Below are 18,607 nucleotides of genomic sequence, written 5' to 3'. Positions count from 1 at the left end.
AGAGATTGGTCTTATTAGGGTTTCTGTAACTTAAAAATGTTACTTATGCTAACATAGTTTTTTTTTCTTTTTCTTTTTTTGCTGCTTTTAGATGATGTTGACACTAATTAGCAAGGGCCAAGAGGAGCTAATTGAACAGCTGTTTAAGGACCTTTCAGACACACCAAACAACCATTTTACTTTAGAAGATATACAAGCCCTAAAAAGGCAGTATGAGCTTTAAATCAAGATAATTAGATTTCTTCCATGCATGTACGTGTTCCAGGCATGTTAATGAGATGGTATTGTAACAGAGTTGCATGGATAAAACCTGGCCTAGAAAAGATCTTTTGGTCTGCACTATAAAACATTTTACTTATTTTCCTACATAGAACATGTATATTCTACAATCTGCTTTTTATTAGTTGTAAGTATTTTCTTATGTACCAGAGCCAAATAAGTATATTTGAAACCTGTTAAAAATGCATTTTAATTTATAATATACATATTATTTTAATTACTTGTTAAAATTTTGAGTTAAGCTGCATTTCTTTGGGCTATGAAGGAGTCCTCTTAAGTTTGATAGAAATGAATTTCTTTAACATTCTTTTTTAAAAGTGGAAGTCATTAACAGTGATTATTATATCACATATCCTGCTAAGATACACATAAATCCCATTTTGTACTAGTACTCGTGGATTACAGTCAGTTAAAATGAAATGCAACACTGAAGTCTATAACAAGAAATGAAATATTTAGAGCTATAAGAGGAATTTATTTTTTCTAATATGGAAACATTGCCTAATAGGTAAGAACAAAAATTGCCAAAAATTTCTACCACTTTTTACTAGATTTTAAAAAGCTACTTTCCTTTATATATTGCTTATATAAGCAAAAAAATCAACCACTGTATTAAAGCAAACTAAGCCTGCATTTATATCTGAATTATTACCTCCATATTTTACCAAATATTTGAATGTCCCCCTTTCCCCCCTTTCTTTTTCTGCTTTTATGACTATATTTATTCCTTTACTGTAAAAGAACATGAAGAACTCATATATGTTGAAAGCTCCTTTGTTGACTGGGTCAAAGTGAAGGAATTTCAATCTCCATCAGTGTACTGTCATTTATTGCTGCGGTTTATAGTGCGTTCCCCCTTTCTGGAGCATTTTCTTATTCACTTAGAAGTGAAGATAAAAGTTAGTATCATGTTTACTATTTCCATATTCATTATTATTTTATCTAATCTTTTATAGTTACAGAATATTTTAACTCATCTTGGGTAAACAGTATCTTTCAAACTGTGCCATTTTTCTTTGAAACTGCTTTCTTTGTTCATAAGTGAAAAATCTGTAATAGGACTTTAGTCTTCAAACAAAATTTCTCCTTTTTAATGTGACTGAATTTTTATAAAAGTAAATGGTGGATTGTTAGAAACGTATCCTATGTATGGAGTTTACTTACAGAAATGGGACCACTCTTTTCCTATACATAGCAACTTGAAATTAACTTTAGAGACATAAGGGAACTTTCTCTTTTGGTGCCTGACACAGTGACATTAATAACTGTAGGTGATTTTGTTGAGCTTTGTGCTAGGCACTGTGTGTCACTTATCACACATTGTCTAATTTAATCTTCATAACTCTGCTACAGATGAGGAAACAATAGAACAGAAGGTTGTATAAATTAATGAGGATTTACAAATGTTGCAAGTGCTCTCCAAGATCCAAACCTGGGCAGTCTATCTTTTGAGTTCATATACTCTGTGCTGTGTAATGGAAAATATTAAATATGTGAATGGACTAATAGTTCAGGTCCTTATTCCTTAACAGCTACAGATGAGTAAAAGCAGATCAGTGAATGTAAAGTGGCAATTTTGGTATTTATAGTGGTAACACAGAGCAAGAGGAATGCCCAGGCCTGCCTGAGAGAGGGTTAGGAAAGGTTTCTTATGGGGCACAGTTCTTCCACAGCTTGAGTATGTCATATGGATAAGAGAAAAGGATGTGCCAGGCAGAGGAAACAAGATGCAAGGGTATCAAAGTGCATATTGAAGGTGCAGGTTGAATGAAAGTGTGAAGTTACTTGGCATGTTCAGAGAACTGCATGAATCTTAATATTACTGGAACATGTGGCTTGTGTGATAGCTGGATAGAACAGAAAATTGCATGCTGCATATAAAATGGCAGAAAATATCACAATTTTAATTATACTCTGGCATTCTACTCTTAACTAAGACCTGGTTTTCTTCCCCTTCTGGGCATACACAAGATTGTACTTTTCAGCCTCTTTGTAATTGGTTGGGGCCACATGACCACTTCTGCCAGTAGGGTTTAGGTAAAAGTGATGTTGTCACTTCTGAGCCAAAGTATGCAAGATCTGGCCCCAAACCCTCCCTGATCTTTTCCCTTGCTACAGTGACAAGGCCTCCTGTTGCAGTCAGTGCAGTTACAAGATGACTGGCTTGGTCAGCCTGGTTCTTTGAATGCTGGTTTGAAGCAGGGTTCTGCCAGTCCATATTGGACACACAGAATGAACAAGCTTATGCTTTTTTTGTTAAGCCACTGAGATTTTTATTGTTTGTACTATACCCAAACACTTAACCTCTCAGTCTGTTTCTGTATCTCTTCTTTTTTCAGCCTTTAAATCTTTCCTGAGCTTCGACTTGTAAAGCCAACTTCAAACTGTTCATCTCTACACAGATGTCTCAGATACTGTAACTATACATGCCCTAAATGGAACTCTGTTCCCTGAAACTCAGACTTCACTTATCTCATAGTTCCAAAAAAGGTACCAGCATTCACACACTGGCCTAAGAAACCTGGGCTTCTAAACTTTCCTTGCTCTCAGTCCCCATATCTAATATTTCATCCTGGCAGAGATTTCATTACACAAACATGGAACACTCACCTAAGATTAACTGCGTTTGCACAGGATGTCTTACCCACATTGTTTTGGTGTTTTTGAGTTTACTTGTCTGACATAAAATATCTGGTTCAGTTCTGTTTCCCACAGTGCTCAGCAAAATGCCTGGCATAATAGATTCAGTAAGTTATTCACTGAATGAATGATGCTTAGTAATTTTATAATTATATTTGTGGGTATATATATTACCTAAAGTATTTTAGTGGAATGTCAGCACTTGTTATATCTAATTGGTTTGCTGTAAATTGTGTATCTGGAAGGAGAAAAGTCTCAAAAGTAATTCCATACAGAGTGTGGGTTATTTAATCATCAGAGCTTAACTCATGCCTTAGGGACTTTATGAACAAAGTTTCTAGACAAAAAGGGTGAAAGACAAAATGTTAGAAAAGGAAAGGAAAGAAACTAAAAGCCCTTGAATTAAAACTGTGTGACAATTATTTACTAGGTGTAAAACATCCGAGCAAATCACAATCACTCTGGGCTTAAGTTTGCTTATTTTTAAATGTTAAGTAAATATCATCTGGGATGACAGGTTTGTTGCAAAATAACATGAAAATACTTCCTAAATTGCACACTTTTAAGAGACTAATATCATTACTATTTCTGGCTCGTGGGCAATGTGAAAGTTCCCTGTGTGCAGATCTTGAATGCAGGATTCCACACCTCCTATGTCCAGCCTCTTAATGTCTGGCCTCTGGAGTTGTTAACACATGCTTCCATGGTCACCCTCAGCCTCCTGATCTTAACTGAAGTAATGGACCATCCCATAGGACTGCTCCAATCAGCTTCCCCTCCTCTTGACTCATCACCAGATCCTCTGCCTCCAACTGTTCCTCTCTGAAAGTAGTCTTACCCCTCTCTAATGCTGACCCCTGATCTTATCCCTCCCTTTTCTTCTAGGTCTCTCCTCTGAGAATAATACCTTCTCTTTCATATCTCCCTTTTCATTGCTGCCATCCTGTCAGCCTATAAACCTATGTAGCTATTCCTCACCTAAAGAAAAGTCCTTCTCAACCTTCCATCTTTCCATATACCATTGCTTTCAAAACTGGATAACTTTGTTTACAAGACAAAATGAAAAATAAAATGATTCTCCATTTTCCCCACCTCTCATTGAATCCTTTTTTGAAGGAATTTTGGCTTCTGCCTCCCATCACTATTGAATTAAAACTCCTCTCAACATCCTTGATCAAACCCAGCAGCCTTTTTTTTTTGAGACGGAGTCTCGCTCTGTCACCCAGGCTGGAGTGCAGTGGCATGATCTTGGCTTACTGCAAGCTCCGTCTCCTGGGTTCATGCCATTCTCCTGCCTCAGCCTCCCAAGTAGCTGGGACTACAGGCACCCGCCACCACGCCCGGATAATTTTTTGTATTTTTTAGTAGAGACCGGATTTCACCGTGTTAGCCAGGATGGTCTCGATCTCCTGACCTCGTGATCCGCCCACCTTGGCCTCCCAAAGTGCTGGCATTACAGGTGTGAGCCACCGCGCCCAGCCCCCAGCAGCCTTTTCTTAGTCATAGAATTGTATTACATTGTAGCCTGGAGAGAATTGTTACAGATCATCTCATCTAAATCGTTTCACTTATATTGAACTCCAAATAAGAACACACATAAGGATATTGTGTATTGTGAAATGCTGACAAACTGTGACTGGTTTGGCCCTTTTGCTATCTGGGATTTGAGGGAAAAGGTGAAATTTGGAAGGCAAAGAAAGCAAACCTTAAGGACAGCTATGATACTGAGTCTAGACAGGCTATTATATTTCTTAACTGCTCAGAGTGAGCCATAATCTAGGCAAATTCAGAGAGTGCCTCCTTCATAAGCAAGATCTTAAAATGAAAAGGCCTCTACAAGTTGGGACTGCAAAGTGATAGATATATTGAGAATTTGTTATTTGTCAGGAAAGCTTCAAAGACATGGAGCTTTTAAGCTTAACCTTTTCATTTCCACTTAGGCATCTTCGTGAAAACTCCCTTTATCCTACCAAGTGGTGATGCCTATTGGTAGTATACTATTCACTAGAGGCCTCCCAGGAAGTAGTTCAGAAGGCTTGATTCTATGTTATGTGCAGAGATTAAGCATGAGTTATGGCACAGCATGTTGTTAAAGTGATTTCAAACGTATTTTCTTATAGTTTCTTTCCTAACACATGGGTTTTGCTCTCTAGGAAGAGGATGGAGCAAAGTGTGTAGTTGGAATTTGTTTCACTTTCCTATTAGCCTGTAGGTACCACTCAGACCAAAAGGACTCCCTAAAAACTGATGTGCAAGTCATAGAATTCTCCTGCCTGAGCTCTATCAAGGGATGTCTGTAAGGAGAAATCTATCTCTAGAGTACTATGAATTTTGTCACGTTTATAGGTTTTTTGCTTGTTTTTAGAGACAGGGTCTCAGCTGTGTTGCCCAGGTTGGAGCGCAGTGGCATAATCATGGCTCACTGCAGCCTCAACCTCCTGGGCTCAAGCAGTCCTTCTGCCTCATCCTCCTGAATAGCTGAGTCTATGGGCGTACACCACCATGCTCGGCTTTTTTTTTTAAAGTAGAGACAGGGTCTCATTATGTTACCCAGGTTGGTCTCAAACTCTTGGCCTCAAGCGATCCTCCTGCTTCAGCCTCCTCAAGTGCTGGGATTACAGGCATGAGTCACTGCACCCAGCCGAGTTTATAGATTTTGATGCCTTTTGCCAAAAATCAAAGAAGTGGCTGAAAGTCAATTGATATCAGAAGAATCAATGAAAAGCAAGAGACTAACTTTCAGCAGCTCTCCTTTTCCTCTGGGAAACTGCTTAAGAGCACAGACTTTGGCATCAGATACACCTGGTATCAAATCCCAGCTCTACTTAGGAGCTGTATGACCTTGCAGTCTTCAGGTTCCTCGTCTGCAAAATGGGGTATCTTCCTACCATTTGGGGTTACTGGTTTATGTGGTTAATGTAAAATGCCTTCTGTTATTTGATAAGCACCTTATCTTTCCTTCCATGTGTCTAACTGCTTTCTTAAGTATAATGATCTCCTCTATGTGTTAGAAAAACATAAGAAACCTCTTTTCAAATAGTATGGACACCTTAATAGTTATTTACTGGAGAAGAGGCACATATTAAGATCCCTCCAATAGCAATATTAATATGGAGAGAAGCAGTTAGTCTTGGACCTCTGGTGCCATCTCCTGGAAATTAGTCAGTCATGGTACAACAGCCAAGAGGTTACCCCACAACTTGGGCTACAGAGAATGTTTGCAATAGCATCTTTATTTTCCAATCTGTCATTGTTTTGAGGATGAACCAATACACTAAGTCCAGAGTCTGGTATAGGCTAATGGATGCTTAGTAAAGTTTGCTGAATAAATGAATCCAGAGGACACTGCCCCATTGGTGTTCTTGTCGCCACAGTTCAGATTAGGAAGTTCCTATTACAGAAATGTTTACAATGACACTCTAAATATTTCTCAAACAGTAGTTCTTGAAATGTTTGCACAGAGTCACTTGAGAATCTTAACAATCTAGGGGGTTGGAAATCTAAAAATCTCTCTTATGATGCTTAGGGAAGTTAGAATTTATGATCTACTGGCATAGAAGCTGAGGATGCAATAATTAACATCTGAATTGCATAAGCACTGCCAGTGAATGACACTATTTATGACGCTCTGAATAAGTATTGTGGGGGATACACTTTTAAAAAGATAGCCCCTGCTTTTAATGAGCTCATACTTCATTTGAAAAAAAACTGGCAGTAACACCAAGTGCAAGAGACTCTCCTAGGAGAAAACAGCATCAATGAAACGTTCAAGTGTTAAAGGTACTAAAAGGGCCAAATAGGGTTACTCGAAAACATTTCAGGAAGAGGTAAAACCTAGGCCATGTTTTGAAATAGACTCAGGTCAATGAGAAGGAAGAGCTCAGTGTGACTGGATTACTTTACTGTAGAATTTCCAGTACCACATTGCACAAGGAAGGAACTTGGTAAGAAAAATTCTGCCACTGCAGGTATGCTTCACAGTACAGGAAACATAAACCAGACAGGAGACTTACAAAGCAACCTGAATTAATATTCTATTTTTAATAGTAACCCAAGTTCAAAAATAGCCTAAAATTTAATCTTACTACCTGCCATTAGATCTCTTTTGTATCAGTTTCCCATCTGTAAAATAGGACCAATTTGTTTTTATTTTTAAAAAGGCCAGGGTGTCCCTTTTGTATCAGCTGTTTTTTGTTCTTTGTTTTGTTTGAGACGCAGTCCTGCTCTATCACCCAGGCTGGAGTGCAGTGGCACAATCTCGGCTCACTGCAACCTCTGCCTCCCAGGTTCAAGTAATTCTCCTGCCTCAGCCTCCCAAGAATCTGGGATTACAGGTGTGCACCACTTCGCCTGGCTAATTTTTGTATTTTTAGTAGAGATGGAGTTTCATCATGTTGGACAGGCTAGTCTTGAACTCCGGACCTCAAGTGATCCATCTGTCTCAGCCTCCCAAACTGCTGTGCTGGAATTACACAGTGCCTGGCAAAACAGGACCAATTATTTTCTGTAATTAAGCAGTGGATTGGGACGACTACTTCAATAAACATAATTTTGATCCTAATTCATACTTGTTCTAAAACAAGGGCAAAGATTTTGTTAGGGTGGCTACGATAAAAAAGGTGGGCAATAGTAAGTACTGGTGAGGATGTGTAGAAATTAAAAACCACATACATTGCTGATGGGAATGTAAAATGGTGCAGCTGCTTTGGAAGTCTGGCAGCTCCTCAAAAACTTAAACAGAGAGTTGCCATTTTGATCCAATAATTCTGCAACCCCTATTACTGAAAGAAAGTAGAAAACATATGTTCACACAAAAGCTTGTACACAAATGTTCATAGCAGTTCTACTCATAATAGCCAAAAAGTGGAAACAACCCAAATGTCCATCAACTAATGAATGGATAAACAAAAATGTGGCATATCCATACAACTGAATATTATTCAGCCATAAAAAAGAATGAGGTAGTGATACATGCTGTCCCTTGGATGAACTTTGAAAGTAGTAAGTGAAAGAAGTGGGACACAAAAGGCCACATTTTATTATTCCATTTATGTGAGATGTCCGGAATGGACAAACCCATAGAGATAGTAAATTAGTAGTTGCCAGGGACTGAGAGGAAGGGGAAGTGGGAACTGACTACTAATGGGTAAAGGGTTCTTTCTGGGGTGATGAAAATGTTCTGGAGTCAGATATTAGTAACAGTTGTACAACCTTGTAAAAACACTGAATTGTACACTTTAAAATGTGAATTTTATAGTATGCAAACCATATCTCAATTGTGAAAAATGAACGAAGTGGGGTGGGGAAAAGCAAATCACCCAAAGTAGTGAATAACTTAAGAGGCAAACTCTGCGGTTTTCCAATCAATCCTGATAAGGCCACCTACTTGAGTTTTTCAAGAACTTGCCAGGAGGGATAAAAACTGAGGAAGGCCGAAAGACTACCTCCACCCCATGAGTGGAAACAAGGTAAAGATGTCCTCTTACCCTTTCTATTTAACACTGTACTAGAGGTTGAAGCCAGAAGGGGTTAACGTTATAAAAGGCATCCAGATTGGAAAAGAAGTAACCTTTCTTTACTTGCAGACACAATTATCTATGAAGAAAACCCTACAGAGGCCTGGCAGGGTGGCTCATGCCTGTAATCCTGGCACTTTGGGAGGCCGAGGCAGGCGGATCATCTGAGGTCAGAAATTCAAGATCAGCCTGGCCAACATGGCGAAACTCTGTATTAAAACACACACACACACACACACACACACACACACACACACACACACACACACACATATATTAACTAGGCGTGGTGGTACACGCCTGTAATCCTAGCTACTCTGGAGGCTGAGGCAGGAGAACTGCTTGAACCCGGGAGGCGGAAGTTACAGTGATCTGAGATCAAGCCACTGCATTCCAGCCTGGGCGACAGAGCAAGGCTTCTACTTAAAAAAAAAAAAAAAAAGTCCATAGAATCTACAAAAAAACTACTAAAACTAATTTGATTTACAAGGTCGTAGGATTCAAGATCAATATACAAAGATTATTTTATTTCTGTATACTAGTAATGAATGTAATCATAAATTGGTATTTTTAAGAGATCTGTACACTGAAAACTATAAAGCACTGTTGAGAGAAATTTAAAAACTGAAAGGACAGATATACTGTATTCATGGATAGGAAGACTTGATATTGTTAAGATGCCAGTTTTCCTCATATTGATAAATAGGTATCAATGGTATTTCAGTCAAAATCCCAGCAGACTTTTTGGTAGAAATCTAGAAATGGATTCTAGTGTAAACACGGTATTCAAATTACTGGGAAAAGGAAAGATTACTTTAAAAATAGTGCCATCACAAATGGCTTTCCATCTGGAAGAAAGTAAAACTGGACCTTTATATTACACTAAATGCTAAGATAAACTGAAGATAGATTTTTAAAAATATGAAAAATTCAAAATCTCACTACAAACTACCCAAAGAGACTACAAGTATAATTTAGAAAGAGAGGAGAGCTTAATCATGACCAGAAGGTCTAAAATATTACAATTAAAGACACACAACAGGTTTCATATTGCAGGAAAAAAAATGTAAAGAGTATGTGGAAACCCTGAACTATCTGCATCTTTTCTGTAAATCTAAAAATATTCAAAAATTAGAAGTTTATTTAAGGATAAAATAGAATGCACACACAATGCTAATAGTCAAATGACGTATGTGGAGAAAAATACAAGAGTCAAACTATTAACAGCTACAGTATAAAGATATGTTTCTTTTTTTTTTTTTAATTTATTTTTCTGAGATAGAGTCTTGCTCTGTTGCCCAGGCTGGAGTGCAGTGGCATGATCTCAGCTCACTGCAACCTCTGCCTCCCGGGTTCAAGCTATTCTCCTGCCTCAGCCTCTCAAGTAGCTGGAATTATAGGTGTGAACCACTGCATCCGGCCCTATTTTCATTTTTATTTATTAACAGAGATGGGGTCTTACTATGTTGCCCAGGCTAGTCTTGAACTCCTGGCCTCAAGTAATCCTCCTGCCTCAGCCTCCCAAAGTGAGCCACTGCACCTGGCCAAAATACCTTTCAAACTGACAAGAAAACAATAAAAATAAATAAAAATAGACAAAGGATGTAAGAGCCAATTTAAAGAACAGCAAATTCAAATACCATCTTCCACCTCCTAGGCCAAAAAAAAAAAAAGAAAACACAAGATGATATACACATTTACTAGTCAGGAAAATGTAACATTAGATAATAGATATTACTTTACACCAAACAGTTTAAAAATTTGTAAAGCTCTAATACCTATCGTTAGTAGAATGCAGGGAAAAGGGAACTCCTGTATTGTTAGCAAATTGTAAATTGTGACAGCCTTTTTTGGGAGACGATCTGGTAACCTTTTAAAAATTCAATATACATGGACTTTAACCTAGTCATTTGAGTTCCTTGAATCTATCTCCCATACTTAGAAGTACCAGAATATAAGGATGTAAGTATTACAATGTTTTCTGCAGTGTTTTATATTGAAGAAAGAAACAACAAATAACAAAGTGAATGCTCATCAATATGAGAATGTCTGAATAACTGCAGCACATTTATACTACAGAATTCTTAGGCAGCCATTAAAAAGAATGAATTGGAGTCATACAGTTGACTTGGACAGATTTCCCAAAGATATTACTGAGGAAAAAAATGAAGAAAATTAACGTACATATGCATTGTATGTGACTATGAACATGGAGAAAACTGGCATCACACACATTTTGTCATTTGCACTGGTTATGGGGGAAGATAATGAGGGAAAGAGGCAGAGAAGAGAAGGGGAGAACAAAACACAGAAAGGTAAGGAAAAAAGGATGGGGAAATAATTTGTTTGTGCGCATTTTATTTAAGCTTTCAAAATAGAAAGTCTCTAAAACATCAGTTCATGATACCTCTAAAGTAACTGTGATTTCTTTATCTAGTTAAAAGTATTACATTTTCTTTAAACAAGCAAAAAAACAACAAAAAGCCCCCAAAAGCAAAGTTAAAATGTCTTGGCTATATTAACCCTGGAAATTAGGTTCCAATGGCTGTCATACATGATAGAGTATTTGTAAACTTAACGTATTTGGTATAAAACCTTGTTAAAAGTTAACTGTCTTTTCAGCCACTGTATTGTTTCAAACAACTTATTTTACTGTACAATATTATGAAGTGACTGGTTATCAACCCTGAGTCCACAAACATTCTCATTCCCTTTGCTCAGTTGTTGTTCTGTCCCATCAGAATTTCCTATATAAATACCTTTATATATACTATATAAATACTATAAGTATAGAAAAAATAAAAGGAAAGACAAGGTCCCTGCCCTCATGAGACTAGAGTTTAAGATTTGTTCTCCTAATATCTTGAATACAGAATTAAGAATCTGGAGGTATTAATACCTGGAACACATAGTGTTATGAATGTCTATATTTTACCTCCATGCAGGACAAAAAGTGGCAGAAGTACGTGCTCCAGTGCTATTTAGGCAAAAGGCTAGAAAGAAAAAAAAAAAGCGAAAGCAAGACTATCTTGTCACCAGCCAGCCCACACATTCTAGAATTAATCAACTCTTACAGAGCAGAGACTGCCTTATCTTACTGCTCATATAGATGAAAATGAGCTGCTTACTAACCCTGAAAACCTGGCTCTCTCTTGTACTAAAAAACAAACAATTCAAATGCAGACAGTCTTAATAGCAATTTCTACCAAACATTCGAGGAAGACATCATTCCAATCTCACATACTCTGATCACTGAAGTCTGCCCTAGGTTAACATTTGAAGAATCAAATTCACCACATTAACATATCAAAGTAATCACAATTATATAGCAGATGCTCCCCCCACCAAATAAACAGCCAATAAAATTCAACATATTTTCCAAGGTAAAAACTCTTGGCAAACTAGGAGTTAGAAGATAATTTACTAAATTCAATAAACGATATCCTATAAATATATGTGCGACAAATAATAGCTGAAATGATGAAAGGTTTCCCTTTGAGGTTAACAAATCAACAATGCCCCCTATAACCACTGCTATTCAGAAGTATACACTAGAAGTCCTGGCCAGTGCAAAAGGCCAGAAAAATAAATAAATGATGCAATGATCTAAGAGAAAAAAACCAAAACAATGGGAATACCACCTCTACCACTTAGCAGCTGTGCAACCCAGGCAAATTACTTAATATCTCTGTGCCTCAGTTACCTCCATCTGTAATGAGGATAATACCGCCTTCAGAGTTGTTCTGAGGAATAAGTATTTTATTTTGAACCAACTCTAATGATAATTAAGACTTTAATATATAATTTGATATACAATTATCTTTTGCACCTTTCTAAATTATATGACCCCTATTCACTGTTCAAGGTCAACCTAATATTAGTTTTTAATTTAACTTTTAAGTTCAGGGATACATTTGCAGGTTTGTTATATAAGTAAACTTGATAAGTTGTATTTTTCTTTTATTATTTTTTATGTTTGCTTTTCTATAAGTTACTATTTTAAAAGTGCTCAGAAAGTATTTGACACTTCAAAGCACTGTAAAAGTGTTTAATACAAATATTCAAAATTACTGTACAGTGATATCCCAAAGAATCTGGGGATAAACCATTGGAATTAAAAGAGTAAGATTCACCGATACAAAATTGTTATACAAAATCAATGGTATTTCTGTATACTATTAGTTACGAACAGAAAATGAGGACGGGCGTGGTGGCTTAATGCCTGTAATCCCAGCACTTTGGGAGGCCGAAGCAGGTGGATCACCAGAGGTCAGGAGTTTGAGACCAGCCTGGCTAACATAATGAAACCCCTTCTCTACTAAAAATACAAGAAATTAGCTGGGTGTGGTGGTGGGACGCCTGTAATCCCAGCTACTTGGGAGGCTGAGGCAGGAGAAACGCCTGAACCCAGGAGGCAGAGGTTGCAGTGAAGTGAGATCACACCACTGCACTCCAGTCTGCGCAACAAGAGTGAAACTCCGGTGTCTCAAAAAGAAACGACATTTTAAAAATATATCATTATTATAGGATAAAAAATATCAAGTACCTGGGAATGTACTTTAACAAAAGATGTAAAAGACTTCTATAGGGATAATTATAGATTCAATGTATTCCCAATCAAAATTGGTGAAACACAACAAGGTTATTCTGTTTATGGAAATGTAAAGTGCCAAGGACAGTCAAGACACCAAGGAAAAAACAGTGGCAGACTTGAACTATTAGATAGCAAACTCAGATTTCAAGACTGATGTCCACATTGTCCACTAACTCACCTTGGAGATGCTTCTGAGATGTTCATCCACCAGGTATGTTTACATGGTTCCTTCATTTCCTTTAGATCTTGGCACAAATGTCTTCTAACAGAGACTTTTCCCGTTTTGCCCTGTATAAAACAGTACTGCTTCCCCCAAACCCCAGTCACTCTTATTGTGCCCACCTCAAATTTTTCATAGCAACCATCATCTGGTTATTTTACATCTGGTTCCATTATTTTAAGCTACATGTACATGTTTATTATTTTTGTATCCTCCAAATTCTAATATAAGCCTTCTGAAGCCAGGGTGTTTATTTGGTACTATGTTGTTATTTCCAGCATCTACTTTGTTGAATGAATAAATTGGTAGAAGTCACAAAAATTCTGACTAGCATATGATGTACAGTGATTCAATTTGAACTAAATTTTAAAACTGCCAACTTTTTCATATCCATCTATTAAATGATAGCCACCCTAAATAACATAACTCTCCCCAAGTGTAAAATACTATTTTTGGCATTCAAAAATCAACCAGTATGTAAACACTGGCTGTTAGCAATGATATCTCATACTCTAGTGAAGGAAATAAATGAAACAACAAATCCATTAAAAGGAACCATATGAAATGTAGCCTTGAGAAAAGAATTTTTTTTCCTCAGATCCAAGTACAGACTAGAATCTGTAAGAAGCGTGCTGACTCTGAATGGAAAGGCAAAACAATCTGTGGAGCAGGAGTTTCTTTTGCTCATGTCATGTAGCAATTAATAGCTCTGACGGTTTTCAACATATACTTTATCCTTTGGTGAATGGTCTATACGTTTACCTAGACAACAGGCTAGGGAAAGCCTTACATGTTTACAAATTAACACAATTTCCAGCAAAATAAGTTAGGAGTGGTGGATTATGTGCATTTAATATAAAAAGCTAACTAATTCAGTGCTCTGAAGCTGGGCATTTGTACACTGAGGTGAATCTACCAGTTAAATTGGTGGTCTACATAATCAACAGTAGGATATACTATTATAATCTTTGTATTTCTTTTCTCTCATTACCAGATGATTTTTCCAACAGGCTTTAAGGTACAAAGAGTTTTAACAAGATTTCAGTGAGTTAAGGTTTATTTTGAATACCCTGGAGGTATCTCTTGTTCGAGGCTAGCCCAGAGTTGAGCTCCAGGGAAAACTGGTTTGGTCCTAAATTAATCCAACTTTGAAGGATCCAGGAGACAAGGAATTTCTGAAGCTAGTTTTAAGGTGAGACTCAAGTGATACTGGTTGGGAGTATCACCAGAAGGTGTAGGGTGAATGAATGCACCAGCCTCCTATAGGGCACTATTTTTGCTGTGTTCCTCTAAAGATCATTTAGCTTTCCATTTCATCTTCAGCCTTTTAAAGAAATGTCAAGAAGGCAGTCAACATATTCAGAAGATTATTTTGGTCGAGCATGGTGGTTCACGCCAGTAATCCCAGGACTTTGGGAGGCCAAGGTGGGCGGATCACTTGAGCTCAGGAGTTTGTGACCACCCTGGGCAACATGGTGAAACCTGTCTTTACTAAAACACACAAAAAAATTAGCCGGGCGTGGTGATGTTCACCTGTAATCCCAGCTACTTGGGAGGCTGAGGCGCGAGAATTGCTTGAGCCCAGGGGGCATTGAGCCAAGATCGCACCACTGCACTCCAGGCTTGGGCTACAAAGTGAGACTCCATCTCAAAAAAAAAAAAAAAAAAAAAAAAAGAACAAAAAAAAAATTATTTTCATCAAGTATTAACTATATACCAGAGAAACAGAAAAACCATCTACGCATTTTACAGAGGCTACAAGAATAGAAAGCATCTGATTACAATTAGCTTGAATTTAAATGGCTCCAGTTTCATAATCCAATGTTGCTAGAATAGAATCTCTTAAAACAGTCTTTTAAGATCTTTTTACTTTTTTCCCCTTTTCCCAAGTTAGCTGACCTTTCCATTTTTCAAAGATGAGGATTTATAATACTGATTTCTCTTCACAATTTAATGATACATATATTTACTCAAGTTAAATTCAACCAATTTACTCAAAAAAATTATGTTTATGTATATGGCATCTTTTCTTCTGGTGGAAAAGCAGGAATTAGACAGGAAAAAAGGGTAGTTTCTAACACTGTTGAAAAGTTCAGCAAATGCTTCCTTTGGGCTGAGACCAAAAGGCAGAATAATCACCAAGGCTTGCAATATTTATGAACACTACCACAGGGCCAATGAATATTCCCATTCTTATAATAAAACACTTGTGCACACACCAGAAGGCAGCAATACATTAGTATTTACATTTATTTAACATATGCAGTTTACACACTCATTAAACAAAATTGGAATGCAAACAAATATACAAATACCATAAGCATTATCAAATAAAATAACTGGCACTAGTGTTATAAGCATATTAATGGACCTGGTAGGGAAAAGTGATGGAAGAAGACTGCAGCCCATGGCATTTTTCTTTTTACCAAAAGAAAACGCTCAGTAGCACCATAATGGTAATACTTAAAAGAAATACATAAGATAGAACATTTTAACTGCTATCATTGAGGTTAACCTGCTTTTATTTAAGTGAATTATACAGGAAATTAACAGTACAGGCAGTATTTTGGCCAACTTCTGCTTATGTCAGCTGAACATTGTCCATAAACAAAAGCAAAGGAAAATAATGCTAATCATACATGGACCTTTTGTACTTGGTACAAGCTCTGCACCGTGCTTTGATTTCATGGTTGGAGAAGATACGCATGTGTTAAAAATTGAGGTTATGTAAAGTTATTCACTAAAGCCTGAGTGTGTCTTTGGTAGGCTAATACTTTTTCAGCATTATTATTAATCACATTCATGTTTATCTATTTCCTGTATTTTTCTATATAATCCAAGGTGACCAGAGAAGACATGGAAAACAACACAGCAAAATCCTCAAATAACTAGGCCATTAAAACCCAGTCAAACCCAAAGGCACCAAGAATCAATGGGGTACAAATTTCCCCTTAGAGAAAGGTGGTTTTTTTGTAATACTTATAACCTAATGGGACTTTATTTTGTAGTTTTATATATCTTATTTGTTGCTGTCATATGCTTAATTACTTACCTTTACATTTTTCCTCTAAGATGGCATCAACAATATACAAGATAGAGTACCACGTATTTCTATTTCAAAGTTGTGCAAAAACTGCCACAATCTTGCTCAAAGTGTCTAAGTATCCAAATGGTAGCAAATGAGCTGCTTTAAGCTTTATATAACCACATTGCATATGAAGAAAAAAAATGAAATTTATACCCAGATATAAATAGAAATGTTACAAAGAGTATCATATACTGAGAGTAACCTATGCAGTTCCTTTAAACTTATCTCTTAGTGGTTTCAATAAAATATCACTAACCACTTATCCCTAAAGCCTCAAGTTTTCATTTGAATGCTGTAGAATTGCATTAGTATTTTATATTGATTATAAATTAAGATCAATTTCTATCTAAGTATGTGCTTCAAGCAATGTTTTGTGGCAAACACACAAAACGTGCTTTGCTCTTCAAATTTATTATCCTTAAAATAATGCACTTTTAAAGCCTTCATTTCATAGTTTGGTAACTAAGATCCACATGACACACAATGCCTTGCTGAACACAGAAAATGTATCTGCATTATGATAATGAAACCTGGCTTTTGCTGGTAACCTGAAACTTAAGAAGTCACATGTAGTTCAACCAGCTCCAAACACGGTTGTACAGTGGTAATTATTTTGCAGCATTTATGGGCCTAAATTTCAGTCTGAATTGCAACTTTTAATTCCATTGTCTGATGTGAGTGGTTGTTATTTGTTTCTTTTAGTGTATCACCAAAATATAAATCAACATTAGATTTTATTCCATTTTTACTATGTTCTTCAGCAATATGATTCAACTGTGGAACTTCTGAACAGGAAGCAGTTTGGGTAACCACAGAAATGCTACACTGATGTGGGGAATTTTCCAGACGGTCATTTTCTACCTCAGGAAGAATGTTAACAGTAGCAAAGCGGGTGTGATAATCACTGGAACCATGACTACAAGAAGTTTTCATGCTTTCTAGGTCAGAACAACTAAATTCAGAAAAATGACTAGAGTGGGAATCTGCTACAGAAGGCATACTGTCACTGAGGGATGGAGCCTCAAATTCACTTGAGTTCGTGCTTTGTTGTTCTAACAACTGTGCATCCATGTCCTCTCTTGTCTCATTTATCTTCATGTTACCCTTTTTCCTCAATTTACCACTTTTTGATTTTTTCCCTGCTGTTGCTTCTTTGGACCACTTGGTGGCACTAGATTTACCTTCAGGCAAGCCACTGGATGAACCACCAGCATGACTCCGGGTGGCACTGCCATCATCCACACTACTGCTTCCACTGTTGTGCCTGAATTTGGATGGCTTTGACTCAATATCTACTTGCACCTCCATACTGTTGCCTTCTCTGAAATATAAGAGTAACAAATACAAACATAATTGCTGACTTCTTTTTGTTCAGATGACTGGGGGCAGGGTTTCTGTGTGGAAAATTCAGACTATACATAAGCTATAAGAACATCTTAACACAGGACATGTCTACTTAAAGCATGTACTTGATATAAGAGAACTCTTTCTAATGCTTCAATTTTTTAAAATAGTAGTAAATACATTTATTGCTTATGCTGTTCTAGACACTATGCTACTTTTTTTTTTTTTTTAAGAACAGCTTTATTCAGATATAATTCCCCTGTTTAAAGTGTACAATTCAGTGATTTTTAGTTGTGATCAGAGCTGTGCAACTATCACCACTACCTAACTTCAGAACATGTTCATGATCCCAAAAAGAGATCTTGAACCCATTAGCAGTTAGTTCCCATTCTTCCCTCTCCCAGCCCTTGGTAACCACAAATCCACTTTATGATCTATATAGATGTGCCTACTCTGGACAGCTGTTTCCTTTTCTCAGAGAATTTAACAGTTGGTAATCACTTTTCACTGGTAATCTGTCTAATGATAGGAATTATTCCTTTTAAATTAATTTTAAAAATACTTTCGATTTTATAACAGTTTTTTCCTTACTTGTCCAATGGGATGTAGGAATTCAGAATGGATCCTGCCATTGCTTTGGTGCTGGCATTATCACTAACTGTTCCCAAGCTGACTGTGCCAGATTCTCCACTTAGACTGTACCGTTCTTTCTGTACATCTGCTTGTACTTCCAACCTTAAAGGGGGGGTATGAAATCACCAAAATTATATTTAATATCAGCACTATTGGAATATGTATCTTTAAATAATTCAGTTAAGAACCCCAGTAACCAGAAGCTATTTTAGGAACCATTTTTTAAAATTTTCCTTTTATTTAATTTAAATTCTACTGCAGCACACTGCATAGTACCAGTCATCCAAATAAAA

The 18,607-nt window shown here is 36.9% G+C and overlaps 2 protein-coding genes across 12 annotated transcripts in view; one reads left to right on the top strand and one right to left on the bottom strand.

Moving 5' to 3' along the window:
- SPAG1 (sperm associated antigen 1) overlaps positions 1-1,089 on the top strand; it is a 77,771-nt gene extending 76,682 nt beyond the window's left edge. For all 5 annotated transcript variants that reach the window (XM_050801170.1, XM_050801174.1, XM_050801171.1 and 2 more), the window contains exon 19: positions 92-1,089. In XM_050801170.1, the coding sequence (XP_050657127.1) occupies positions 92-223 (132 nt within the window). In that variant the 3' untranslated portion in view covers positions 224-1,089. The remainder of the gene's footprint in view (positions 1-91) is intronic.
- RNF19A (ring finger protein 19A, RBR E3 ubiquitin protein ligase) overlaps positions 1-18,607 on the bottom strand; it is a 116,158-nt gene that overhangs the window by 46,781 nt on the left and 50,770 nt on the right. For 4 of the 7 annotated variants that reach the window (XM_050801179.1, XM_050801180.1, XM_050801181.1 and 1 more), the window contains exons 9-10: positions 18,273-18,416; positions 17,519-17,658 (exon numbers count right to left, since the gene is read on the bottom strand). In XM_050801179.1, the coding sequence (XP_050657136.1) occupies positions 17,519-17,658; positions 18,273-18,416 (284 nt within the window). Of the gene's footprint in view, positions 1-15,481; positions 17,659-18,272; positions 18,417-18,607 lie in introns of those variants that run through there. The other 3 variants (XM_050801175.1, XM_050801177.1, XM_050801176.1) reach the window with 1 other exon arrangement.

This window comes from Macaca thibetana, chromosome 8 (genome assembly GCF_024542745.1).
Source record: "Macaca thibetana thibetana isolate TM-01 chromosome 8, ASM2454274v1, whole genome shotgun sequence".
NCBI classification, from domain to species: Eukaryota; Metazoa; Chordata; class Mammalia; order Primates; family Cercopithecidae; genus Macaca; species Macaca thibetana.
The sequence above is the reverse complement of the archived record's forward strand: the minus strand, read 5'-3'. Positions and strand labels throughout refer to the sequence as shown.